This window comes from Podarcis muralis, chromosome 1 (assembly GCF_964188315.1).
Source record: "Podarcis muralis chromosome 1, rPodMur119.hap1.1, whole genome shotgun sequence".
Classification (NCBI taxonomy): Eukaryota; Metazoa; Chordata; class Lepidosauria; order Squamata; family Lacertidae; genus Podarcis; species Podarcis muralis.
The window spans coordinates 23407484-23434629 of NC_135655.1; the positions used below are offsets into that span (position 1 = coordinate 23407484).

Sequence of the window (27146 nt, forward strand, 5' to 3'; positions counted from 1 at the left end):
AGCCTCTTCACTTATAAATGGGAGAAAAATGGAACATAGGTTGTGCTGGGGGGGAAACAGCCATAAAGGGGAGGTATTTGGTGGTAGTTCTGGCTAATATTCTTGCTAATATTTGGTAATATTATTAAATAATATTTAAAAAAAGGGACGCGGGTGGCGCTGTGGGTAAAAGCCTCAGCGCCTAGGGCTTGCCGATCGAAAGGTCGGCGGTTCGAATCCCCGCGGCGGGGTGCGCTCCCGTCGCTCGGTCCTAGCACCTGCCAACCTAGCAGTTCGAAAGCACCCCCAGGTGCAAGTAGATAAATAGGGACCGCTTACTGGCGGGAAGGTAAACGGTGTTTCCGTGTGCTGCGCTGGCTCGCCAGATGCAGCTTTGTCACACTGGCCACGTGACCCGGAAGTGTCTCCGGACAGCGCTGGCCCCTGGCCTCTTAAGTGAGATGGGCGCACAACCCCAGAGTCTGGCAAGACTGGCCCGTACGGGCAGGGGTACCTTTACCTTTACCTTTATTTTAAAAAAAACCCAGACTATTTTATTTTAATCCAGTGTGGCAGTGTTCCTCCATCTCTTAAATACAACTTTCTGGCTTGGAAATTAGACATGTAGCCTGTGACCCACCATGTTTGATAGCCTGGCTGTGTTGCACAGGAGGCAATACCTGTTCCATTCTCTAAAAAGAAAGATACTCACAATCAGATTTGTGGGTATTGATCCTATCATGGAATTAAACTAATGCCTTTTATTTGAAATTTGTTTAGAATTCTTTTGTTACAGCTTGGAAGGGGCTTAAATGGCAAAATGCAAAATTCTTACTATATTCCACTACCCTGGTTGTCTTATCCCGAGACATGTTTTTGTACAGTCTGCTCGAGCTGTGAAGGTCTTGAAAGAGTGTATACGGTTGAAACCGGACGATGCCACAATCCCACTTCTTGCTGCCAAATTATGTATGGGATCCCTTCATTGGGTAAGTTGTTTATTAGTTCTCTTGAGTCAAGAAAAATGGGCATTTAAAGAAATATGCACACATGCCGTTGCTTTGCTGCTTTTGATCCAGCATGATTTATATTCAACGGAAATGTGATTCCTTCTGCCAGGTCAAAATATCAAAATTCCAATAATATATCAGATTGAAAAGAATATACTTTCAAAAGAGTGTTGAGATCCCCAACCACTGCCACAATAATTTTAGAATTTTTGAGCACCCTGAGCTGAGTGTCAAGATGGGTAAACTTGGTTCAGATTGGAAACAGGTTGCTAATTGCAGGTAGCATTGGAGAATGCTAAAATATATATGTTGATAAAAGCTGTAAATTGACTTGCAATTATGGTGCATGTGTGACTCTTTGGAATACATGAATACTCTCAAGAACTGGGGTGTGCAAGTTGGGAAGCAGCATGTTGGTTGGATTAGATAACCCTATCATTCTGTGTTGCCCAGGCAAAGGTTGTGATTCTTTAAAAATTCATCTGATTGCTCAAAAGATTAATAAAAATGTATCAGTTTTTAAAAAAATGCATGCCACACCAAGCACACTGTTACAGATCATCCACAATTAACCAACCATATGAGAATAATCTCCAAAAAAAGTAGCAGTTTTCAAAATTGTTTCATAGTTGGTTTATTGTTCACAAGGTAGGACCCCATCCCTCTGTGCATAGTCAGCTAGATTTTCTTTCTTAAAGGCCACTTTTACATGATGCATACTCTGACCCACCTCCCCATTAAGGTGGATGCAAGCATTTCCAACTTGGAGATTCTGGACCAAAACTGATTGATAAAGTCGGGAGAGAAAAACACCCTGGCAGCCTTCTATAAATACCCTGTTCTATACCTGTGCCTACCCGTTCATCACTGAGGATGGCAGTCCAATTAATCTAACATTTAAGCAGACCCCATTTGAAATAGATAGTGACCATTGGGAGTGAACACGGTTCTGTCTATTAACTGTGCTTTTGTTTTTAGTTAGAAGAAGCAGAACGGTTTGCCAGAATGGTGGTTGATATGGGGGACAAAACATCAGAATTCAAAGCGAAAGGTTTCTTAGCCCTGGGACTGACTTACAGCTTACAAGCTACAGATGGTAAGTATATCAGTTTATAAGGGTAAAGTGTCAACAACATAGAGCATTTAGAAATATGTCAAACAGTCAAAAGGATTCATTGTATGTCCATTTTTTTTATTTTAAAAAAATGCTTGGTCTGAAGCCTCTGCTTAATATGACTAATTAAATCCTGTTTTTAGCTTCTTTGCGAGGGATACAAGAGGTCCTGCAGCGAAAGGCTCTTCTTGCATTTCAAAGGTGAGTGGGTGTTAATCTTTTCATTCAGCTGTAGATAATGAAAAAACCTTATGTGTATTTTTTAAAAGAGATATTTATAAATGATTATGTAATGCGGATTTTACCTCTGGGAGTCTGCGTGCATGAGTACAGAACATATTGCGTTAACATTTGCTTCATCAAGTAGTGCTGGCAAATCCTTTGGAATCAGACTGGATTTCCTCTGATTTCATTATTAAAGATATTTTTGTTATCAGCTAGTAGAGAATAATGTTTGCGCAACATCTGTTTAAAGAATGACTCTTTGTCTGAATACACATTTTGTTCCAGAAGAAGAAAATGTAGCTCTGAATAGCATTCCCAAAATTGACAGAATATACTGTATATGATATTGATGTTGTTTTATTAGATTGGTTTAAAGTATTTATTGTTCATTCAGGGACTTAAACCCTCTTATTCTAAGAGGTTATGAGCAAATGCAATGTCTTCACCATGACTTGTAATGTGGCTCAGGAATTCTCATAAAGCAGAAGGATGAAAATAGTATATTTCTTCAATCATGTTTTAATAACTTAAGCGTTATTGGTTCTCTATTAGCTTCCTAGAGACATATTATCTTCAATCACAACTTCTAGCCCCTTAACTATGTACACAGGCAGAATAGTTGCATGAGCAGAGAATTAGGGCAGATCCATTCGATAGTAACATGATTGTGAGCCGTCTCTAAATTTAATTTGTACCTCAAGCAATATAGTGATTGACTGATTCGTCCCCTTAATAAATAAATAAATTTACATTTTTATGTAAATAGAGGCCCCACACCTGATAGAACTTGAACTTCCTGATCTAATTCTTTTAATTGTTCTTTCGGATGTTTTAATTGTTTAGTAAAGCACAGCTGAAATTAAGGCATAAGGACTAGGCTGTAATGTTTGCTACAGGACAGGGTGAACATGCTTTTTAATGGAGAAAAAAAATGTTCTGAGTTAGAAGGCTTCTGGAGAAATTCCTTTCTGACTCTATTCATGACCCTCCAGCAGTGGAAAATATGGATTTAGCTATCATATACACTTTCTTGCTACAGATGGCATCACCTCTGTCATCTCTTGTACCATAGCAGGCATTTGTGCAAGCTGTATTAAGTCTGGATTATTTCTGGGCTATTTACAGAGGTCTGAAATTGATGGGTGTCATATAGATCAGTGGGCAGCTGCCAGATGGTAACAACTTTAAGTCAGTCCTAGCTTTAACTGGATTTTTGAAACAGTAACCTACAAGATAAAATCTCTGTATCCCATTATTAATTCAATGAGCTGCCTATTTATCCGTTTTTTAATTCACTTCTCAAAAATAAAATAAAATGTTAAAGGTCCCCTGTCCCTTAACCTCAGAGCAGAAGCTATTCTTCCTACTACTTGCTTGTGAGCACTTGACAATGGAAACCTTGAAATACGGTCCCTGGAAAATGTGTGAAAGTGCCTTCATCGCCCATCTTCCCCAGATGTTCCAAATATTTGATTTTGCATTTATGCATGTATTCAATTATTCCAACATCTGCAGGCCATAGATTCCCCACTCTGAACTAGAGACTTACTTTGCAAAGCTGTGGTAGAAGACCCAGTGGAGAGTCATGAGAAATATGAGGACTCTCTTTCTTCTAGTTCACCTTTGCCTCTCCAGCCTTACACCCTGTCAATTTGCTCCTTTTTTGTTTTTAACACCCACCCCATGCAAAACGATGGAATAAATAAAAGCAGAGATCCTCACATGAACTGTATTGTTAATAATTAGGCTGATGGCTGTAATGTTATGGTTTAAGATGGGGATGCTAGGAAGGCTGAGGAGTAGAGTTAGCTTCCTGCTCAGGAACAAAATTCCACTGGTAGGTCAGTTGTCAGCAGCATAAATTGACAAATACAAAGGTAAATCAGGACATTTAAAGTGACCTGATGGTCTAAATACATTTACTATTTTTCAGGGCTCACATCTTGTCTCCAACTGATCACCTGGCAGCATTTTATCTAGCTTTACAGTTTGCTATATCCCGACAGGTGAGTTCTGAAATTGTCACATTACTGGGGGTTTTCCCGATATTTTTCAGCAGAATCTATATGCCTCTGGGGGAGGGGGTCAGCAAAAAAAAAAAAAAAATCCCTACAAGGGGGTAATTAGGGAAGTATAAATAATAGCTGTATTAGTTAATGATAATCTGTACGTTCATATTTATTCTTGATCTTCCTGTTTCTAAGAAGTGGAATGAACGTTTTCTTCGTCCACCAAGAAGTGCAAAGAACAGCTTCAGGTCCTTCATACCTTGAAAACAAGGCTCTTATGCTGAGATGTTTAAGAAGAACTGGAGATATCTCTGGGATGCATCTAGCCTTCAGAGTCCAGAAGCACAAAGGCTTCGATATTTTTACTCAGTCTTCTTCTCTGTCCCGCAAGCCCCATCCCAACATGAAATCCAGTCCCTTGCTGCCTTTCTATTTTAAGGAAATCCCCTCTCATTCTCTTGAGAGAGTTGTAGGGTGCTTCCAGATTGGGGCCTTCTATTGCAAATGGGTCATTCATATCAGATTTTTCTGAGTGTGCATCTGTCATGTTACCTTCCACACATTCTCATTTTTCAGCCATTGATATTCATGGCTGCTCTGTCTCTTGCTGTCCATACCAGTGTCTAAAGCTTGGCATTTTTGTATGGGTGGGATTTTTTCTTATCTCCCCTTCCCCCACCATTATTTTATTCCATTCTGGATATGTGTCCAGGTGTTTCTGTATCTGTGCTCCTTTAAATAACTGAGGTCTTACGCATGAGTGCTAAAGAGGTTTTGCGCAAAACCTCTGTATTAAAGTCTGATGTATGCTCCACAGTTACAGTGGTGGTAGCACTGAAGCAAGGGGCACCACTGATGTTTCCAGCAGTGTTTTTCTTGAGACCTCACTCATCCCCAGCCATGTGGTGTAGTTAGAACCACTCCATGTTCATCAGAAACAAAACCACACTACTCCTTTTGGACGGCAGGGGTTTGTTCCGAGAGGACAAGTTTTTGAATGACTATCAACACCAGCCAAAATGGTGGCCCCCTGTATAATTATGCTTGTTTCTTGAAGATTATTTGATGTTTTAATTTGTTACATAAAATGCTACAAAGCTGAATTTTGTTGAGTCAGAAGAAAATCTGTTAAGTTGCAAAAATCCCGACGCCTGAAACACCAAAGCTTGTTCCAAGTTGCTTTGCGTTTTGAGTGCAAAGGGAAAATTTTAAAGTTTATTTTAGGAAGCTAATAGGAGTGACATACTTTGGCTACTTTTCATTGCCAGTGAGCGGCAAGATCATCAGTGCCTCTTGACACTTTAGTGAACAGTTTTGTGTGTCTGTGTCTGTGTCTGTGTTTCTGTGTTTTCCCCCCAAGCAGTGAATATTTCCTTGGTGGAGGCACTTTCCATTCTCATTTCTTCCTAATCTCGAAAAGCAGGGGAATTATACTGTATGTGATAAGAATAACCCATTTCAACTTTTCTTTCAAATAGATACCAGAAGCTTTAGGATATGTTCGTCAAGCTCTTCAGCTTCAAGGAGATGATGCTAACTCTCTGCATCTCCTTGCCCTCTTGCTGTCAGCTCAGAAACACTATCACGATGCTCTGAATATCATTGACATGGCCTTGAGCGAATACCCAGAGAACTTTATGTGAGTAGGGTTTTTTGGTAGTTTCTATGCATATGCGTGCTTAGTATGAGACAAAATTTAAACCCTTGAAATGACTGAGCCATTTTTGGCCTTGCAAATTTTGTGCATTGCGTTTCTCCCTTTTTCCATGTTGCAGAAGGCTATAGCTTTCAAACTTGGTGAATAGCAATGTGATATTCTGCTTCCTCAATCCTTATTTTTCATTGTATTGGTTAGCTTTTGCAGCAAAGTAATATTCACAGACCTTACATGATACACAAAAAGAAAACGACAAGCTCTCGTCCTCTCCTTTTCTTTTTTTGAAAGAAACGTCATGACCTCCCTTTGCAAAGTTGATGGGTTCCATAGAGTGGATTATCTTGCTGCTTTTCTCAATGTATCATGATAAATAAATGAGAATAAAGAGCCACATCACAAAACAGCTGAGTGGCAAATAGCACTCATTCAGCAGACGTGTGCACATCAATGTGCTTAAAATGTCACTGGTTCTTATCATTCTGTAAAAACAAGTAGTGTATCAGAGTGGTTATGAACATGATCTGTAAGTCAGAAGTTCCTGGTTCAAATATTAACTCAGTTTTGAGCTCATTTAATGGCTTTAAGCAAGCCACTGTCTTCCACCTTTATTCCCTACCCCTGTAATCTGCTGTGTGGTAGTATTGGCCTGCCTTATAGGGGTGTAGTAATGATTATCAGAAAAATGTATGTGCTTTGGCATAAGTGTTATATTTCTACCTGGTGGTAGTGTAATACTATTTAAAAAAATGTAAATATTGAAACACCGCCCCCCCCCAAAGTGTAAATCTGTGTTTCTGCTTCTGAGGGCTGAATTTCATGACAGGCAGAGCTCCAGGAAACCCCAGTATAAGAACATAAGAGCCCTGCTGGATCAGGGTGCAGTACTTACATACGCTTGCTTTTTTTTTTTGTGGAGAACTGGCTAATGATGGGCTATGGCAGTTTATAAGATTTGGGTTTATTTACAGATATTCAGGTTGAACATACATGGGAGCACAGCATAAACGCTCCCAACGGCAGCATCAGATCTCCAATGTGAGATAGCCAAGACCCCAAAACACTGTTAGCTTTCAAAGCCCAAATCTGCTCATTCTCCTTCTCTGCTGGCCTCCGGCTCAGATTTGACTCTGGGCTCAGACCTGACAACTGCAATCTGTTGTTTCTCCTTACACCATTGAACCTCTTCATAGTATAGGACTGCATGTTATTTAGTGGCCATATGCGATTCTTGGGTTTAAAAAGTCACTATATCATTTGGCTGTGGCAGCATCTCTAGAGATTGGTAGAGAGAAGGGAAACAGCTTGATGCTTTGAGATTGGATAATAAACCACTCTAATGCGAATTTATTGTTTTTCCATCTTAGTATTATCATGGCATTCTGTCTTTGGTTAAACTTGTATTAATTTTTTTTCTTCTTTCATTACTAATGACTATCAGAAAATATGGTCATCATTACTAATGAACATCAGAAAAATATGGTCTCCTGGTGGACAAATATCAAACTACAAACTCTGCTTCAAGTAGACATCTGTCAGATGTTGCTTGTGTTGTTTTAAAAAGACCCTTAATACATTTATTTACTTCAGTTTTTATTGCTCCAAGTCTCTATGAAGAAGCAAAGGAATAGTTGTTAAAAAGAATGGGTAATGATTTGCTTTCCATCATAGCTTTCAAATATTTTTTAGGACACTGAAGATTTCTCACTAAAGCTATTACCGCAGAGCAGGGGCACATTTACATGGCATCACTGTTGGTTCTCATTGATATTACTCCTTTCCTTATTCGTGTAAGCAGATAACTGTTTTGAAATAGGGCCATTAAGATTAACTGGTTTTTAGTTGTGCCTGAAATTCCTTCTACAAGTATTAAATTTCTCAAAAAAACAGGGTCAGATTCTTTGCATATGCTAAAGATGTAAGTCATTCTGGTTGGGTTCCAGTTGTTTATCTGACTTTTGTGCTGAGAGTTTCTGCCTGCTCATAGCCATTACCAAAAACCAGCCCAGTAAATATTCCATCCTACTATTGAACTATAGGAATACTGACTTGTAGTAAGAATCTTTAATCCAGCATAAGGCGTTGTAATGATAGTACACACGTGAAAGGACACACTTCTTTGCTTTTTTGCTTTGTTTTGATCCTAGTTTGGAGTTGTTTAATGCTGTATTATACAGTGGTGCCCCGCAAGACGAAATTAATTCGTTCCGCAATTTTTGTCGTCTAGCGAATTTTTCGTCTTGCGAAGCACGAAATCCCATAGGAATGCATTGAAAATCAATTAATGCGTTCCTATGGTCAAAAAAAGTCCAAACAAAGCCAAATTTGGTACAACAACAGTTTATTAACTGCTCTTTAAAGTCACACATACTGTAAAGAGCAGTTCAAAAATTGAAGGGAAAATAAATTAACTTTATAAACAAAACATGTCTTTGTTTTTAGACAAAGAAAACAAAGTCGCGAGACGTTTTCGTCTTGCGAAGCAAGCCCATAGGGGAAATTCGTCTTGCGAGGCAAATCGAAAACGGAAAAACCTTTCGTCTAGCGAGTTTTTTGTCTTGCGAGGCATTCGTCTTGCAAGGTACCACTGTAATTGTTTTTAAAGCTGTTTCATTTTGTAAGCCAGCCAGAGAATAAGTCATCATTATGTGGTGCCACATAAATAATGTCAAATAAATTAGAAAATAGTATAGCCCTTGTCTCTCAGAGTGCTTCTTTTGAGAAGGTTTTTTAAAAAAATAAAAATAAAAAAAATCATTTCTACACCTGCAATCTATGTGGGGACCATGCCAGTTTCTATACTGTTTGTTGCTTGTTGAAACAGCAGAGAAGGGACTTACAGGATCAGTCTCAAACTGCAAGTGCAGTCAGCCATTATGCCAAACCATGGTTAGTAAAGCAAAACTGTCATTAGGTATTATGCCAGCTTACAAACTATGGTTTGCAAGGGGCTGCCAATGTTGCAAATGTAACAGTGATTTGCTGTTACGACTGAATTCGCAAGCTGTTGACTATCCACAATTAGTGCCATTGTTTGTCAAAAGTCTGCTGCATTGTGAACTTATGAAACTGAATGTTGATTGTTTTATCTTCTGCTTTTTATTATTTTGCTTTTATTGTTTGAGTGTATTATTTTATTACATTTTTATGTTCTCATATGAAAGGTGGGATATAATATGTTAAGTCCTAGATCTGGATGAGTAACTTCTATATTTTTTAGCTACGTCTGTATTCTGCAAACAGTCGTCTGGAGGCTGATACATACTTTTGATACACAAATTGGTGTTTTCGTTGGAGCCTACAGTCTGTAGAATTGATGCCCTCTAATAGAGAGGGTTTTGGTTAAGGGGTGGTACATGACTGGACCACTATTTAAATCTACTCAAAAGAGTGATGCAACGGTCAAGTGCAGAATCTCTCTCAGTGTTTGAAAACAGCTGTGAAATTCTGAAAACATTTTACCACGGCATAATTAAAACTTGATCAGACTAGCTGACTGGACACAATCCCACAGGCACTTTCTTGTCCATTGCTGAAAGCAATTGTGCACTTCCAAGCAAAACTTGCAAAACCCTCACAAATCCCCTCCTCGTGTTTCTGGGCTGCTTGCCTTTTTTAGAATTACGCCTACAAACCAGTTCAAAATGTTCTATTTTGGTGGATGGAATTGACAGATTAGTTGACTTAACACATTTCTCATTCGGTACACCTCTAATACACTTGCTTTCCTTATAACAGTTAGTTTTCGCTCCTCCTAATTGCTTCCAATATAATTCAGAGGCATGCAACCTTTAGCAAAACAAACTGGTAAGCAGAATAAACCGTTGCATTATTCAAGTATAATTTCTTCAGCATTGTAATGGTTCCTTTTTTGTTGCCATAAAGCTTAATAGAAAATCGGTTAGTTTTGGCTGCTGACTAGAGTTCTTTCAAAGTTAGAGTGTAGATGTTGGCTTGGTTTTTGAGTCCACTTTCATGAGCTACTTTTTGAAGAAGAAAAATGCCGCTTGTTTGCTGTTTTCAAAGAGAACGTCTGCCTCTGTGCTCTAGAACCGTGATCTAAAACCTTTTATCTTTGGGGAACCCTTTTCATATTGACTTGCCTACAAAGAAACTCCTTCGTGTGGGTAACCTCGAGTAATTGTGAAAGCACTGAAGTTCACAAAAAAAGGATCCGCTAGGCTCGTTAAGTCTTAGCATCACTTGGCACGAACCAAGGCTGCTTGTCTGCTTTCCATAGGCATCTGGGATGGACACTGGAGGAAGTGGGATGATGGAGTAGATAGCCTTTGGTCTGTCCATCAGGGCTGCATTCATGTTTTCAGCGTCCTTTATTGTTGAATTACAGTTTGATTTCTTCTCCTTCTCAGATTACTGTTTTCAAAAGTCAAATTGGAATCACTCTGCCGGGGCCCAGATGAGGCACTCCTCACTTGTAAACACATGTTGCAGATCTGGAAATCCTGTTACAATCTCACTAACCCCAGGTAAGGACAATACAGAACAACATGGAACGCATTCTGTTTGTGTGTGCAGGGGGTCGGAGTGAATCCTTTGCATGTAAATAAAGGTTGGAATTCAACATCACCCTCTTCCAGTCATTCTGTTTGTGCAAGCATTGCAGTTTGCCAGATGGAACAATCCTCCCACCGTTTTGTGTTCTGGGTATTCTCTCTCCCCCCCCCCCCCCCACCAATGGGGGAGCTGGAGGAAGAAAAGGCAGGGCAGCCTTGTTGCACAATGGGAAGTCCTTGTGCTGGGATTTTGCTGACTGGTTAGGTGAATTCTGCTCATAGCTTGTTTGGGGGGGGGGGAGTATCATACTCCAGTTTATATTTCATGCGAGGTTTGTGTGGCTATATTTTTGCTTACCATGTTAGTTGCTTTTCTGTTATGGGTGTGGCGTATGTGCATTGGACCGGCTTGATTTCTTTATTTAACTGGAAAGAATCCGAACTGTTCCACTTGAGTGACCTTCAAGATAGTAAACAAAAATGAAGTTTGGGTTGTATCCAGTTGTGGCATTCTGCTGACAGAGGGCTCTTTGATTCGGCAGAGGCTTCCATTAGTTGAGATTGTAGGGCAACGGTTTTCTTTGATTTCCCCCTTCCCTTTTCCCCGTCCCCCTGCATGCTCAATCTGCTCCAAGAAGACATGAAAATCTTGAGTGAGTGAAACTCTAGAGTGGTTGCAGTACAGTACAAGTAGCAGAAATTCTGATTTGCTTTCAGTAAAAAGAGAGGATTCATTCTGCTTTGCAAAGCAAAATCAGAATCTTGAGAGTAGAAACGCTGTTTTTTTCCTGGTAGTACTTTACAATTTTCTACTGCTACATTCCTGTCAAGTAAATGAAAAGATACAATGACGTTATGCCACAGCAAGGCATATCAGAGTAATATTCCATCCTGTATGATGCTATCAGATCAGCAAGGTCCCCCATGCAGCATATCACATTTCTCTTTTCAAATTCTGTAAAAGCCAGCATGTAATAGCTGTGGCCCCGCTGTGAGTTAACAACCTTCATGTGGCGCTCTCTTTATGCCAGGTGAGAACTGACTCGGAGTAAATGCTTGCATATGCGCCCAGCTCGACTTCAGCAGTCTTGCAGATGTCATTCACTGTCAGACTTCAAATGCGTGGTCCAAGATGAGACAAACATTTATGTTCTGCATAAAGGCTGTGGATTTTATGGCTTCCCCTCCACCCCTTCAAAATGTTGATTCATTTAAGCACACAAAGCAGGCAAATGAGGCAGAGGGGAAAGTATAACCTACCAGTTATGGATTATGCACTTATTATAAGACAAACTCACTGGTAATTGGGGGGTTTTCCCCATTTGAGATTTGGCATATGTGATGTTTCATACATCAGCTTTCCTAAAATGTTTAGGAAGGACCTATGCTGTTATTGGTACACATGATTACAAGGCTGTGGCTCTGTAGACCTGGTTGCTCCCTTCATTACCACTACATTTCCTTGTGGGGTGGCAAGTCATAAAAGTTTATTAAGCCTAATGAATGTTAGAAGAGTCCTTCTGGATCAGATCAAAGGCCTATCAAGTCCAACATCCTGTATCTCACAGTGGTCAGTCAGGCGCTTTGGGGAAGTTCACAGGAAGAACATTGGAGCAACAGCCTGCTCCCAGTTCCTTTACAACTGATGATCAGAAACATATTGCCTCTGATCCTGAGGATAATATATAGCCATCATGACCACTAGCCATTGGTACCCCTATGCCTAGTCTCCTTTTAAAGCCATCAAAGTTGGTGGCCATCACCACGTTTTGTGGCTGCAAATTCTGTAGTTTGTGTGCAGTTTGCGCCATGACCCTCCAGCAGGTAGAGAGAAGAAGAAAACACAGGAAGTAGAATGGCTGTGCAGATGGTGTCATCACCAGAGAGGGCTGCAACATCCTATACATCCTCACCCAACTTATCAGTGTGTCTTACTGAGGCTGAATGAAGCTAGGGGTGCTGCTAAATGATGTATTAAGTCTATTAAGTTTAATCAGAGCTCTAAAGCAAGGTTTAGGGGCATCCCAGGGTTCATTTTATGACTGGTTAACAGTTACCAGATACAGCAATGAACCAAGCGTGAAGGGCATCTTATTCTGTGCCTGCCACCCATCCTATTATGAGTGATTCGAGGTATTATAACATCTGCCTATGACCACAGCAGTAGTGTGGGCAGGGCCTGTTTTTAATATGAATACTAAAAATGTTGTTAATGATGATGATGATAGTAGTAGTAGTAGTAGTAATAATAATAATAATGCAGTACTACTATGTAAATAATATTTTCCCCAGTAATTTCACATTTCTGTGCACAACTTTTAATTCAGAGAACATACGTGTGGGATTGTGCTTTAAATTGATAATGTTCCCCAAAATAAAATACCCTGTCCTCATTCAGTAGGTATCTGGGAAATACATAGTTAAATCAATTGCTCGTCTCTAAATTTTAAAAGTTGGTTTCAGTCATATCTAAGTCTACGAATTGTATTTTGATTAAGTAAAAAGTGGATTATAGTTGTTGCTGTTGCTGATAGAATCAGTAGACTCAGAAGCAGCCTTTTTCATCTTAAACACATTTTGAAGCTATTTCCTCATTCTGTATTTGCAAAATGTTCTGCTTATCTGAGTTTCCAGAGTGCTGATTTGAGCAGTGTGGTGATAGTTTCCTTTTACACCTAATTTCAGCATGATATCTATGTGCACACAATTGCAGTAATATGTTTAAACCTTCAAACTTCTGCAGCTTGCTTGATGTCGGCACAGAATCTAATCATGTTTGGCCAGTGCTTTTCTGATGAGCTTGATGCACTCTTGGCTAAAAATATTTTTTAGTAGTGATTATCCTGGAGAGCAGTGTGCATTTTGACCTGCAATGAACCAGAGAAGTTATACCATTCCAGTGGAAAGTACTGTATATAATTTTCAAATGACATCATTTGTTAGTTGTTTCAGTTTCCTTGCTTCTTACTAAGTCAGTTAGGGTGCAGTTGTAACATTGCTTTTTCTGCCTTGAGTTTAGAATTGATGACTTAAAAAAAATAAATCTAAGAACTCAGTTATTAAAAAGTAAAACACAATTAACAACAACAACAACAATTTATTATTTGTACCCCACCCATCTGGCTGGGTTTCCCCAGCCACTCTGGGCAGCTTCCAACAAGGATTAAAAATACATTAAAATGTCACACATTAAAAACTTCCCTGAACAGGGCTGCCTTCAGATGTCTTCTAAATGTCAGGTAGTCTTTGACATCTGATGGGAGGGCATTCCACAGGGCGGGCACCACTACCGAGAATGCCCTCTGCCTGGTTCCCTGTAGCTTTGCTTCTCGCACTGAGGGAACTGCCAGAAGACCCTCAGCGCTGGACCTCAGCGTCCGGGCAGAACAGTGGGGGTGGAGACGCTCCTTCAAATATACTGGGCCTGGCTGTGGAATATATAAGAAGAGAACTTTCCTGCATCACATGAATTAATAATCACCAGTAAAGGACCCCTGGATGGTTAAGTCAGTCAAATTTGACTTTGGGGTGTGGCGCTCATCTCCACTTTCAGTGCTGAAATGCTTTTACGTACCTGTGCTTAATGAAAATTGGGATGGCTCAGGGTTATATGGTGGCAGTGGCAACAAGTAGTCTGTCTCAATATCAGTTATTGCACCTTCTCTGCCAGGTCAGTCAAGATTCAGAACCAGTTGTGCGGTGGTTGGTACACCAACCGAATCCTTATTACTGACTACATACACTTATAATGGACTGTGTCTGAGTTGTGCATAGCAAATAAACCATCCTTATGGACTACAACAGCTCATGTTTCTCACCCATTAATGCTCCTGCCTGGGCTGCCCAGCTGGAAGCAACGGAGACCTGTGCTAGCCAGCCGAGCCTCCACAAGAGGTTATTTACCTTCAGCTTCATTTTCTTCCTCACTGACGTTTGGCACAGCATTGTTCATGTATCAAGGAAGTAATTAATAGAGCTGTTTCCAGGAAATGTGTGCTGACTGATGTAATAGTTATTGGTTGATAAAATGGACTAAGGAAGGTCGCTTCTGTTTCCTGTGGATTACTGTAATTGCATCATTGCACAAGGAATTAGCTGTGTTGGTGTCTTACAGAGTTTTTTTGTTTTTTTGCAGCATTTTAACAGCAGCCAGACAAAGAAAGGAAATAGTTTCATTCTGTATATAGAACACATTGCTTAAAAATTGGATTTAGACATTTCACCGAAAGGAAATTTTGAGTTTATTCAGATTCAAAACCAGGAAGCCATTTTCCAGCTTAGGATAGATGTGAAGAAATGAGGATTTCTACCACTTTAAAAACCAGATCACTAGGGATGACAGCAGTGTTGATGCCACTAAGCAACATTGCACCCCTATAGAAAGGGACGGATAGTATTTGCTTTTAACTGGCGCAATTATAACATCATCCATATAATCATTCCTCACCATTTTGTCACTATACTTTACAGTCATACCTTGGAAGTCGAACAGAATCCATTCCGGAAGTCTGTTCGACTTCCAAAACATTCGAAAACCAAAGTGTGGCTTCTGATTGGCTGCAGGAAGCTCCTGCCGCCAATCGGAAGGCATGGAACCCGTGTCGGACATTCGGCTTCCCAAAGAACGTTTGAAAACTGGAACGCTCACTTCTGGGTTTCGATCGTTCGGGAGCAGATTTGTTTGGGAGCCAAGGCATTTGAGAGCCAAGGTACGACTGCATTTCCAAAATAAGAGGGAAATAATTCCCTTTTCCTGAGCTGACACTGGCAGTATTCACATTCATAAAGTGGAAGACGTTCCATAAATATGTGTAGTCATTGCATTTTCTTCCGGCATTCATCCCTGCCTTGATTTCGCTCTCGTCCCTCTGTTGTTTCCCTTGTATCTGTTTTTAGATTGTAAACCCCTTGGAGGAGGGTATCCATCATCTCATTCTGTGGAAGTCATTCATGGAAAGATTTCTTTTTTTAAGCTTGGTCTCTCAGATCCGCCAAGTGGAGCCAATCATTTTCATGCCACAAGTGACTCAGTAGGGCAGACATCCACTCACAATTAAACAAGTGCTTTGAAGTGATCTGAACCATAGTGTGAAAAGACTTTAATCAGCATAAAATGCAGTGTTTTTAATATGATATATGGGCTGTCTATCCCGTTGGTAGATAAAGTACACATAGCACTGAACTCTGTATATGAAGAGCTGTACAGTAAGCTAAATAGTCACTTTTAAAGCCTTAAATGACAAATGCCTTGCATTGTTTCCTACAGCGATTCTGGACGGGGCAGCAGTTTGTTAGACAGAGCCATTGCCGACAGGCGACAACTTAGTACAATTACTTTGCCAGACTTCAGTGACCCTGAAACAGGTGAGGATTACTGTCTACAACAATAAAGTGTCAGAAACTATATGTGTTGTCTGCTAGATGCCTTAATCTAAAACCTATCAAAGCAATTGAGGCAAGATAGAAATTTGCTGCGGTATATTTATTTATTTTATGTTTAGTTTCATATTACACACACACACACACACACACACACACACACACAAAATTTATACATACACAATAAAAGTTCAGGCACATACTCTTGAGTTGTGTGTTAGCCCTCTCCTGTGTTAAATGCTTAACATAAATATCCATGTATACTAAGGGCCAAAAGTTCATAATCCAAACTTTGCGCCTTGGGCTACAATCCTCTGCATTATTACTGAAGAGTAATTCCTATTGCAGGGGTGACTAATTCCAATCCCTATCAGCCCAGACCAGCATGGCCATGGATGATGGGATTTGTAGTCCAGCCTCACATGTAGAGCCAAAAGCACAGAATTCCTTGGGGCATAGTATCAAGTAAACACAGGACTGGATGGTACAGACGTCTTCACACATTTGTTTTTAGGCGTATATTTCAGTGTATGATATAAAAAGGGTGAATGTGGGAAGCAGATGTTTGAAAATCATATCTCTCCCACAAGTACACTCATGATGGAACCAGCTACATTAGTTCATGAAGTCTTTAAGTTCAGGCAGAACCCTATTTTGTTTTTGTTTTTCACCTGTAAGCCCTTCTACACACCTAAAGATGTTTTTGCTGCATTATGTAAACAATATTGAAGAACAAAGTTTTAATATTTTTTACAATATAAAGTAATGTAAGCAGTTCCACTCATCATAAGTAGATTTCCTGCATGACTTCTGATTCGTTTATTTTTAGTTTACTGGCTCATTGAAAGCATACTTCAGTTTAGGGATGGCCACATAATGTAATGTGGGCACATTTAACTAAAATATATATATATTTCAACCTGCCAAGTCATTAGCCTATCATTGAAAACAGGGCAAAATTAAATTGCATAGTTTATCCATATTGGTCCTTACTATATCTCTGTGCAGTCTCTTTCTTATGCCTGTTTGTTTTCATTAGCATATAAAACCACTTTAGATCTTCCCAAGCCAGATAACAGATAAAAGTTTCCATATTAAAGAGAAAATTTCTAGTGTTCTAAATGAAGATACCCAATCTACTATCTGTCTCCTATTTTCTTTTTCTTTCCAATTGGGTATTGGCAATGAGGTGCATTTCCCAGTCTTCACACCGGAGTTGAAATGTTTTGTGTTGTTATTTATATGAGTTGCTATTTAGGCAGGCTTCAGTTCTAAAATTCCACAAGCTCTTTGCAGGCAATATAGTACCTGTCTATACACAGTGGTAGAATCAGGCCACACTAACTGGGCCCATCTCTTGCCGCTCTGGACCTCTCTGATGTTAAAGCAGTGATTTCACGTTCAGTTATGGACCTTTGCACATTCCCCCCCATTCGATGTCCAATGTCCAAATGTCAGGCAAGTTTGGAAGCTGGGACTGGGAAAATGGCAGGGTTGGTAGAGGGAGGTATTGCACAGTATAAGATAAAAGAGCTACAGGGACTGGTCAGAACTGGACCTTCAGCATACAACAGAGTTACAGCCCCTCCCCAAGGGGAGAGGGTGGGCTCTGAATTTGCTGTGAGCAAACATGTCCTTATCTGGCATTTAGAGGTAGGAGTGGAAGATAACCCTGCCCGAAATGCTGAAGAACTGCAGCCAGTTAGTGTAGAGACAATACTGCACTAGATGGACCAGTGGTCTGACTGTATAAGGTAAATGTCTGTGTTCCCCCAGGCCAGAGGATAGTAGACCATGCGTTAAAAGTTAGTATGGCCTTCACTTTTTTCTTTGCAATCTTTTAAACTGGTCTAGATTCCTCCCAGGGGACACGGGTGGCGCTGTGGGTTAAACCACAGAGCCTAGGACTTGCCGATCAGAAGGTCGGCGGTTCGAATCCCCGCGACAGAGTGAGCTCCCGTTGCTCGGTCCCTGCTCCTGCCAACCTAGCAGTTTGAAAGCATGTCAGAGTGCAAGTACATAAATAGGTACCGCTCTGGCGGGAAGGTAAACAGCGTTTCCGTGCGCTGCTCTGGTTTGCCAGAAGCGGCTTAGTCATGCTGGCCACATGACCCAGAAGCTGTACGCTGGCTCCCTCGGCCAATAAAGCGAGATGAGCACCGCAACCCCAGAGTCGGTCACGACTGGACCTAATGGGGTCCCTTTACCTTTACTAGATTCCTCCCACCCACCTTATAACCATGCCCTTCACCCATTTTCAGAGTCAAAAGTACTTTTCTGGATCTAGGTACAACAAAGCCAGATCATAGTTTAGAGGCAAGTTTAGACTACAAGCATCGATGGACCTTAGTCAGACTTCTTTTCTTTTTTTTTAAGACTATGGGCTGCTAAGCTGGTTTTAGGACAGAACTGAAGATTAAGTTTGATTTGTTTTCAACCTACCTATGCTTATGTGTCAAAGGCTGCTTTGATAGTGGCTCTGGCCAGCTGCCCACCTGGAACAAACTCCTGCTTGTGCTTCTTTTAGCAAGCTAGCCATTCTTTACGCACTTTTCTTCTGGTCTTCATCGAGGCTTCAGGGACCTCCCAAAATGGAGGTTCAAATGTAAAAGTTGATCCTTGACGGCTTGCTCCATCCATGCATGAACTGCAAAATAGCCACTTCTCCTGCTGCTTCATCAGTACTGGAATTTTTATTTATTTATTTTTTTTTTAATGAAGAGCCAAAAGAAAAAAGTGAAGTATGAGCATTTGTAACTAGATCAGAGCTGATAGACAATTTACCAGTTGTTTCATAGATCTCTTCTTTAAAACAATCAACTGTGACGGCAATCTGCAAAACGTTATCCGGCAGAGCTGTTTTCAGTGGTGCACAGCCCAGCATAGCCAGGCTGTCTCCACCCACTCATTTTCTACCAGCTCTGACAAGTTTTCCCGCCTCCTTTTCAAGCAAAATGGCTCGTCTAGAGCAAGAGGGAGTCTAGTTCCACTACAGAATTTGAATTATAGGAAGGATTTTGGAGTTACTTTGAAGCAACTCTTTATTTTGAGGCCTTGCCTGGCTTATTTACATAAAAGGGGATAATCCTTTATATGCCTCTGTAAATTCTCAGGAGGAAGAACTGGATTGAGCAAAAATAAATACACACATTGCCTTTGATATTGTCAAGGGAGGGTGTGAGCAACAAATTCTCGAGTCGCACCTGAGCACATGAACCAGGATGCTTTGCCAGCAAAATGACACCAGGATCTCCTTCCTTTCATGGAACAGGGTGATGAAGCGGACCTTCTGTCTCCTGTCGTTCAAGGATTGATTTATTTTTTAAATGAAGTTCAGTATCACTTACCTAGACAGTTGGTGTTTTATTTCTAACTTGGACAAGCATTTGGCAGCTTCAGGCAATCAGGTTTTAGGACACAGTGGGCAACATGGTGCTCTGCAAATGTTGGACTACGACACCATTCCTCCCTGAGAATTGCCACACCAGGTGGGGCTGATGGGAGTTGGAGTCCGAAGCATCTGCAAGACACCACCTTGGCTACTCCCGTTTCAGAAAATAATTTTTGCCATCTGTATTCCTATTGGACGTGCCAAATAGTTTGCCTTACAAATGTTTCCATTATAACAGTTTTCCTTTCCAAAATAACTTGACTTGATTGAAACTGGTTTTACTAAATCTCAGTAAACATTTAAAAAATTTTCATGCAAGAAAAGTGACCTTTTTGCAGTGCTTGTAGGAAAATATATTTTGTGTGGTAAACTGTTGCTTCCTTTTTAGTGGTGGTTAAATGAGCTATACATTATTAGGATTATTCTTTTCTTTTCATGGCATCCATTAAGCCATTCAAAACCTATTCCTGGCATTTTCTTTATATTTTTCTCTTTCACTTTTTAGCTTCTGATTCCTCCACATCTTCACCTCTCTCAAGAACAGAATCTCCTCTCCACCTGTTTATGTCTCCTCAATCTCCTCACCCTCATCCCAAATCTGATACCTTTGTCTGGCCCTATGCAACCAATCCATACTGTGACCTCGTTCCTGGGCCCTGCGAACCGCCACTCTGTAAACTGATTTCCTCTTTCTGATAGGCGTGCTAGTTTGCTCTGTTTGTGCTTCTGATAATCTCCATAACTGCTAAGCATCCATTGCCCTGAAATGTTGTTGAACATCAAGGTATTTGGTATTAGTGCAACCTACCTGTTTGGATTATATGATGATGATGATGATGATTTTTTTAAAAAAAAACCATTAGGGCATTTGAAACTGTTTTAGGCTGCAATACTCCATGTTTCTTCAAGTAAGCAGTGATGGTTTCAAGTGGGTATGCTCTTAAATCAGTCTCCTAACTCCTCACTCCAATACCCTTGGAAGGCTCATCAAATGTTACATCGAGGGACCACCAGGGGGCTCCATTGCCTCCCTGAGAGCACGGAGTAAGTGCTGCCATAAGACATTTTAGCAATATTGCGATGGGTCAGTGACACAGCTCTTCCAAGAGTCTGTTGCGCAAGGATTGGTACCCATTGTCGATGCAGTGCTGTGGAGCGAGGATTAACGCTGGGGGTGTACCAGGATGTGGAAGATTTCCATGTCTTGGCTGTGAGCCAGGAGAAGAAAGAAGAAGCAATGGGGTTGCCATTTTAACTCCCCAACCCACCTCACAGCTCTGGATCTGAAGCCTCAAGCTGGAGAAAACCTGGCCCCTTGTAGGACATGGCAACTCTTGGTCCACATTCCTGTGCCTCCACATCATGTGTGATGGAGCACTCGGAAAACACGCTGTTAGTATTATAAGTATGTGCCCAAATTTGTCAGTACAGTGGTACCTCGGGTTACATACGCTTCAGGTTACATTCGCTTCAGGTTACAGACTCCACTAACCCAGAAATATTACCTCAGGTTAAGAACTTTGCTTCAGGATGAGAACAGAAATCATGCTCTGGCGGCGCGGCAACAGTAGGAGGCCCCATTAGCTAAAGTGGTGATTCAGGTTAAGAACAGTTTCAAGTTAAGAACGGACCTCCGGAACGAATTGAGTACTTAACCTGAGGTACCACTGTACTATACTGATTCTTGAGTGGTAGGAACTCTGCTCCTACTTCTCTTTTTGTACTATAGGTTTTTTATTTTTTACTGGATTTTGTTCTCATCCATGCAATTAACTCGTTTTGAAATGTTAGGACCTTTATTTGACAGAATTAAATATAATTGGCAACAATTTTCATTCCTAGAAGCTAACTTCAAGACAGGAAAGATTTCTTTTGCACTGTGGTGTTTTTTTTGGTTTTTTGGGTTTGTTTTTTTTTTGCTATCATAAATTGGCGTAATCTGTTCGTTTCGGAGGAGTAGAGTGAGTAAATCGTTGTCTCTGGCACTGAATTAGATGACAGGTGCTGGAAAATAAGTAGCAAAGGAGTGCAAATTAATCAGGTCACAATGTAGTTGGATCCTATTCAAGATGCTGTTTGAAAGGATAGCACTTGTGCTTTCATATTGGTATTAATTCTGCTCCCACTTGTTTTGTCGAGGCTTTTCTGTGATCCTGGTTCTTCAATGGGACATTTTAAAAAATATCACCCCTCCCTAAGAGCCCTACTGCACCTTACAGAAAGTGAGGCCATAGCTAAGGTGATACAATTCTGGGCTCTGCTACTTTGGGCTGCAGGCCAGGCAGTCAAGTAGTGCATCTGAAAGGATGCTGTGCTAAAGATTTTTGTTTTGGTGTGTTTACTACCTGAAGTGAGGTGGGGTTTCTTCATGAGGGAGCATACGAAAAAAGGTCTTTGCTGTCTGAAATGGTGCTGCCCAGAAAATTGCTGTGAGGTGTAGTTTGTGGTTTGGTCTTCATCTACTGGTCTCTGATGGATCTGTGTCAGAATTCATTTTGCAGTGGTTGGAATCGTGCTGTCTGCACTTATGGGTGCTGATATGAACTTTTGGGGATTTATTCCCCCCCCCAAAAAAAAAACCACTTTAAAAATTCAGGACTAGTTATTACTTTGGATGCTAGCTAACAGCTGGGGAAGTGTGATAGACAATATCCTTTTCTAAAACAGAGCCTCTACAGAGCATAGCCCACATAGCATTAAATTGTTGTTGGTGAAGCCGCGAACTTATTTAGCTTTCCATAGGGATGTAGGACCAATCATGAGATGCTGCAGAAATGAAAGCACAAAAGCAGGCTGTGAATTTCCTACCTCCAGCGAGAGCTGCAATATCTTATGAGGGCGGGGGGAAATATGTGGCAGTTTTGTAGGAGCCTCAGTTATTTGACCTCAGAGCAGTTGTTTATGCACTTTCATTCCCCCATTGAATCCATATGAATAGAATTGGTCCAAACCCTCTGTAGCTTTCTTGCTCTCAATATGTATACTCTGTTGTTTTTCTATATTCAATTTGATTGTTAACATGACATGAAAGGGATTTATTTAACAAGAACTTTCTCCAAATTCTTACCGGAAATTCATCATGACTTTAAACTCCTTATTTCGAAATGTTCACTGTCCTTTGGAAAAACAAGAAAACAAGCTTACAGTTTGAAGGTTATCAGAAGTGTATTTTGCTTTTTTTGTGCAGTTCTGTTTTATAGCTGTTATCCTTCGTGATTTTAATTTGTGGTTTGATCTGTTGTTTAAAGGCAACCCTCCAGATGCTTACTTTCATGGTTTTTTCTCCCTTTTTTCAGTTTGTAAGTAGTATTTACTATACAGGTCTATTTTTAAACTTCTAAAGGCTTAGTAATAACACCTTCCCTCCACCACAGAATGTAAATGTGTGTCCATTCGTCATGGAGGTTTGACATTGTGCAAAGCGAGGCTGCTGCTCCTTAGCCATTCAAGTCACTCCTGAGGCTGCAATCCTATGAGATCTGAATGCCCTCAGCTAGAACTAGAGTTCTGTTATTAAAGAGGCAGTATTAATTTCTGGAGGGCTGCAAATAAAGGTCCTTGAGAGCAGGGGCTGACTTTATAAAATCCATTGCATAAGTCCGTAATCCACCATATTTATAATTTCTCCAGATCAGTTAGTTCATTTTCTGGCCTCTTGGCTGGAAGGAATAAGGGGCGGAAAGAGATTTTAAAAGAAAATAAAGCAAGGTTAACCTATTCTAAAAAAAAAAAAAAGCACTTTATTTATTTATTTAAGATATGTGGTCTTGGCACCATTCTAAATGATGTTGATGGCAGTGTACGATCAATTAGCAAAAAGCGCATGATACTTGTTTCATGTACCAACCCTATGGAACAAAGAAAGTTATGTTTGTTGATCTAAGCCCCAGGCTCCTCTTCGTTAATGTACACCATCTATTTTGGAAAACGTTGACGAGCCTTTTAACATATTGGAGGTAGGGGACGAGTTATTGCAGTTGCTAATAAAGGGTGATATACAATGTTCATCATATTCAGACTAGATCCATTGAAATCAGTGGACACTATTGATGCCAATGTTCTTACTCTCAGTATGACTATCATTGGGTGTTGCCCATCTTGTGGGATTAGCCCAGGGACAGCCAGTGTGGTATTACCTCCAGTTATTGTGGACTATAACACCTATCAGCCCAGACCATTGATGATGCTGACTGGTCTAATGGGCTTTGTAGTCCAAGCAGCTGAAGGGCACAAACTTGGCTACCCCTAGATTAGACGTACACATACATGTTTTATTTGGTCCTACAGAATGTACTGTCTCTTCATATAGAGAGAGTTTTACTCGCACCGGCATACAGATCTCTGCATGTACCACAGTTTGGCATTCTTACATGTTCTGGCACCTGCTTTTTTTGTGTGTGCATGTGAAATCGGGTTGTATTTTCACCTTGCATGATTTTGCTCATTTCCTTTCCTTTAATTAAGACATTGTTCTCATGAAATTTGATTGAAAAGCAACTTTCCATTTTGCAGCAAGGAGAGGGGTGAGCCTCTGAAGGATTTGCATTATGTCAAGTATTTACCATTTCATCATTCACTTGGCAATCCTAAAGATAAACACAGGGGAAGTAGCAACATGCTCATCATATTAAGAAGGGGATTCTCCCCATCCCATAAACGTTCAAGTAGAAAAGCAATACAGAATTGTCTTCTTTTGTTTTTTCCCCCCTTGTGCCGGAGTCAGCCAATTTATCAGCTGTTCAGAAACAAAAGGCCTTCTCAAAGTAAACACTAGCAAAAAAATGCTGGAAAATTTAATAATCATCTTGTCACAATGACAAGCTTCCTTTGTCGGTGGTTCAAATAGTGGCAGGTGTCCCTTGTTGAAATAAAGCACTATAAAATTAAGCCATTTAAACAAAGCACTGGTTCATCCTAGTGAATGAAATCGTAGCTCAGTTACTTTTGTTAAGTTTATAATGACTCCTGAAATGGGTGTAAGGTGAAGTGGTACACAAATAGCTATGCAGTGTAATAAGAAGTGAGGCAGCAAAGTTGGTGGCTGAAGCCACAGCTGAATATTGGATTTTTGCTATTTTCAGAAAGTTAAGCCCTGACCATGAAAAGGGTGTTCTAGTTAAACAAGCAAGCCATGGTTGATAGCAGAAAATCTCCAGTTGGCGATTGACTAGAAAAACATAAATGGGAGGTATTGGAACAGTTGTTGTGATCGATGTGTGTTTGGAGATTAGACGTTTGCCTTATCCCTACCATCTCCCACATAGGCCTCATTTTCACTGAGACCCTAAGCCCATATCAGGCTTATGTTGGTTCACTGCAGTTGGGGCTCACTTGACTTGAATGCTGCTTTATAGGGGCCAGAATCCTAGATGCCAGGGATAATATATGTACTAAATCAGGTATCAAAGCTGGTTTGGGGGGAAGACCTGGTTAGTCTTCACCACATTTATATGTGCCAAAACGTATGAATGTCCTCTCATAGCGGCCCCCCTTTCAATAATGAGAAGTCATTACTTATGTAATATTTTGAATTCGTGGTGCCCATGTCATTTCCAGTCATTAGAAAATAAAAGAGCTCTCTTGGATAACACCAAAGGCCCATTTGGTGCAGCATCTTGTTCTCACTGTTGCCAATCAGAAGCCCATGGGAAGCCCATAAGCAAGATTTGAGTGCAATCTCCCCACCTGGGATTTCCAGCAATTGGTATTCAGAGGCATACAGTCGTGCCTTGGTTCTCGAACGCCTTGGTACTTGCACATTTTGGCTCCCGAACGCTGCAAACCCAGAAGTGAGTGTTCCGGTTTGCGAACGTTTTTTGGAAGCTTCCGCGGCTTCCAATTGAGTGCAGGATGCTCCTGCAGCCAACTGGAAGCAGCACCTTGGTTTTCAAACCGTTTTGGGAGTCGAACAGACTCCCGGAACGGATTAAGTTTGAGAACCAAGGTACGATTGTACTGACTCCTGACAACAGAGGCAGAATGTAGCCATTGTGGCCAGAGATCTAACAACAGCCTTCTCCTGCATTGATTTGTCTAGCTCTCTTTTAATGCTGTTCCTTTTGGAGCTTCTGTGGGGCAAGCAGTTCAGCAGATGACATTTACCCTTTCTGCATGCCAGGGAAAGTTTCAGTCGATTAAGTTCTGCTTGTCACACAGGTCTTAAAGCCCCAGGAGCTCTTGCCAGACTTAAGACACCGATAACTTTATGTGTGAACAAGAAGTTACAGTGTAAACACCTGACATTATTTGGGGTACATTTTAGCAGCTCTGTTCCAAAATTGCCGTCAAGGAAATATTAGAAGGTGATTAGATGAGTGTGCCAATTTATTTGTAGCTTGACAAAGAAGGCATTCGTCTCTCTGCTTCTCCTTGCAAACATTTCAGATGCTTCACTCTACGTTTATATTCTTCGGTGTCCTCCGCTTTTGTCAAGCGTGCATTTAAGTCTTCGAAGGTCATGTTTAATTGGTACTACGTTAGAGAGATGCAGTGAGTGTCTCACATGTTTAGGAACTACAGCAGAACTGATATGTGAAGATATCTAGTATTATAGCAGGAGTTGCTTGTTTATTTGTACATGCATATCAAATAGAAATTGGCTAAAAGCAATAAACAGTAACATATAGGAAAATATCAAGGAAAAGAATAATCTGTTGGTTAGATTCCCCCCCTCCCTGCTTAGATCTATCAACTCCATTTTGGACGAAGTGCTCATTCTGTTCACTTCCCCAGCTGCTAATATTGGTGATTAAGTGAACTTTATAGTCTTTGCAGCTTAATTGGTTTCTGTTCAGGGAAACGTTGAGATCATTCTGAATTTCTTAGGTTATTTTAGTCTCTCTATTATTATCCTTAAAATAGTATTCTAATTACCCCTCCAGGGAGGTGGGGTGTTCAGTGATAACTAGCAGTGAAGAGTAAGTAGTAAGAGTTACATCATATAAGCATCATCCCCAAACCTCTTTGAGTCTTACAGCTTGTATGTGTGTGCGTGGAACTTGTATACCTGCTGTCGGTCGTCGAAAGCTTTGTGTTTCACGAGTGGCTGCTCCAATCTCATCTGTCATTTCCGCTAGTAATGTAATAGGCTTTTAATGCAGGTTCACTAACACTAACGTCCTTATAATCGGGGAAGGGGGAGCCTGGCAAACGTAGATGTTTTAAGGTTTCGCAACACCTTTACATGCACAGAGTTAAAATGAAGAACAGCAAGCAGCTGAAGCCCAGGCTTTCTCTTTCTTTCTACTGATGCAAGCTATGTCTGTTATTTCCGCAGGTTCGATCCATGCGACGTCGATAGCAGCCTCTAGAGTGGAGCAGGCGCTGTCTGAAGTTGCCTCGTCTTTGCAGAGCAGTGCTCCGAAGCAAGGTCCTCTGCATCCTTGGATGACTCTGGCTCAAATCTGGCTTCATGCAGGTAATAGGGCACAGCTGCTGTTTTCTTTTTTCCTGCTCATTAGCTACAGGAATCTGAAGTCATTGCCTTCAGCGGGGCAGAATGTTTTCATTGTATGTCAGCTAAAAGCACAGCTTTTAAGGACACTTATTCGGAATGTGGCATTTCGTTACATTTCAAGACAAGAACATTGTATGCTTAATTTATGAAACAGTAGTCCAGGGGAGGCTGGCATTTAGTATTTAACAACCTTGTCAGGAGGTTGAGTTCCCCACCGCACCCCCGCCGCCCCCTTCCCATCCGCTGCTCAGGTTGTGTTAAGTCATGGAAATTTAAAGTGCCTCATTGAAAATTAAGAGTGACGTTGTTTCGGTGAACTTTAATCTGGGCAGCTCAAACTATGAATTTCCGGCAAAAAAGATAAAATGCCATCTGCAATTATATGCTTTTCAGACTGCAAAAGAGAATAGCAAGC

General features: G+C 40.7%; 1 protein-coding gene across 4 annotated transcripts in view; it reads left to right on the plus strand.

The window, feature by feature from the left end:
* Positions 1-27146, plus strand: part of TTC7B (tetratricopeptide repeat domain 7B) — a 104249-nt gene that overhangs the window by 54137 nt on the left and 22966 nt on the right. Inside the window, exons 11-20 of one of the 4 annotated variants that reach the window (XM_077924798.1) lie at positions 864-968; positions 1968-2085; positions 2247-2304; positions 4262-4334; positions 5816-5976; positions 10362-10478; positions 15772-15869; positions 19781-19948; positions 22524-22574; positions 26552-26692. In XM_077924798.1, the coding sequence (XP_077780924.1) occupies positions 864-968; positions 1968-2085; positions 2247-2304; positions 4262-4334; positions 5816-5976; positions 10362-10478; positions 15772-15869; positions 19781-19948; positions 22524-22574; positions 26552-26692 (1090 nt within the window). The remainder of the gene's footprint in view (positions 1-863; positions 969-1967; positions 2086-2246; positions 2305-4261; positions 4335-5815; positions 5977-10361; positions 10479-15771; positions 15870-19780; positions 19949-22523; positions 22575-26551; positions 26693-27146) is intronic. The other 3 variants (XM_028717729.2, XM_077924803.1, XM_028717737.2) reach the window with 3 other exon arrangements.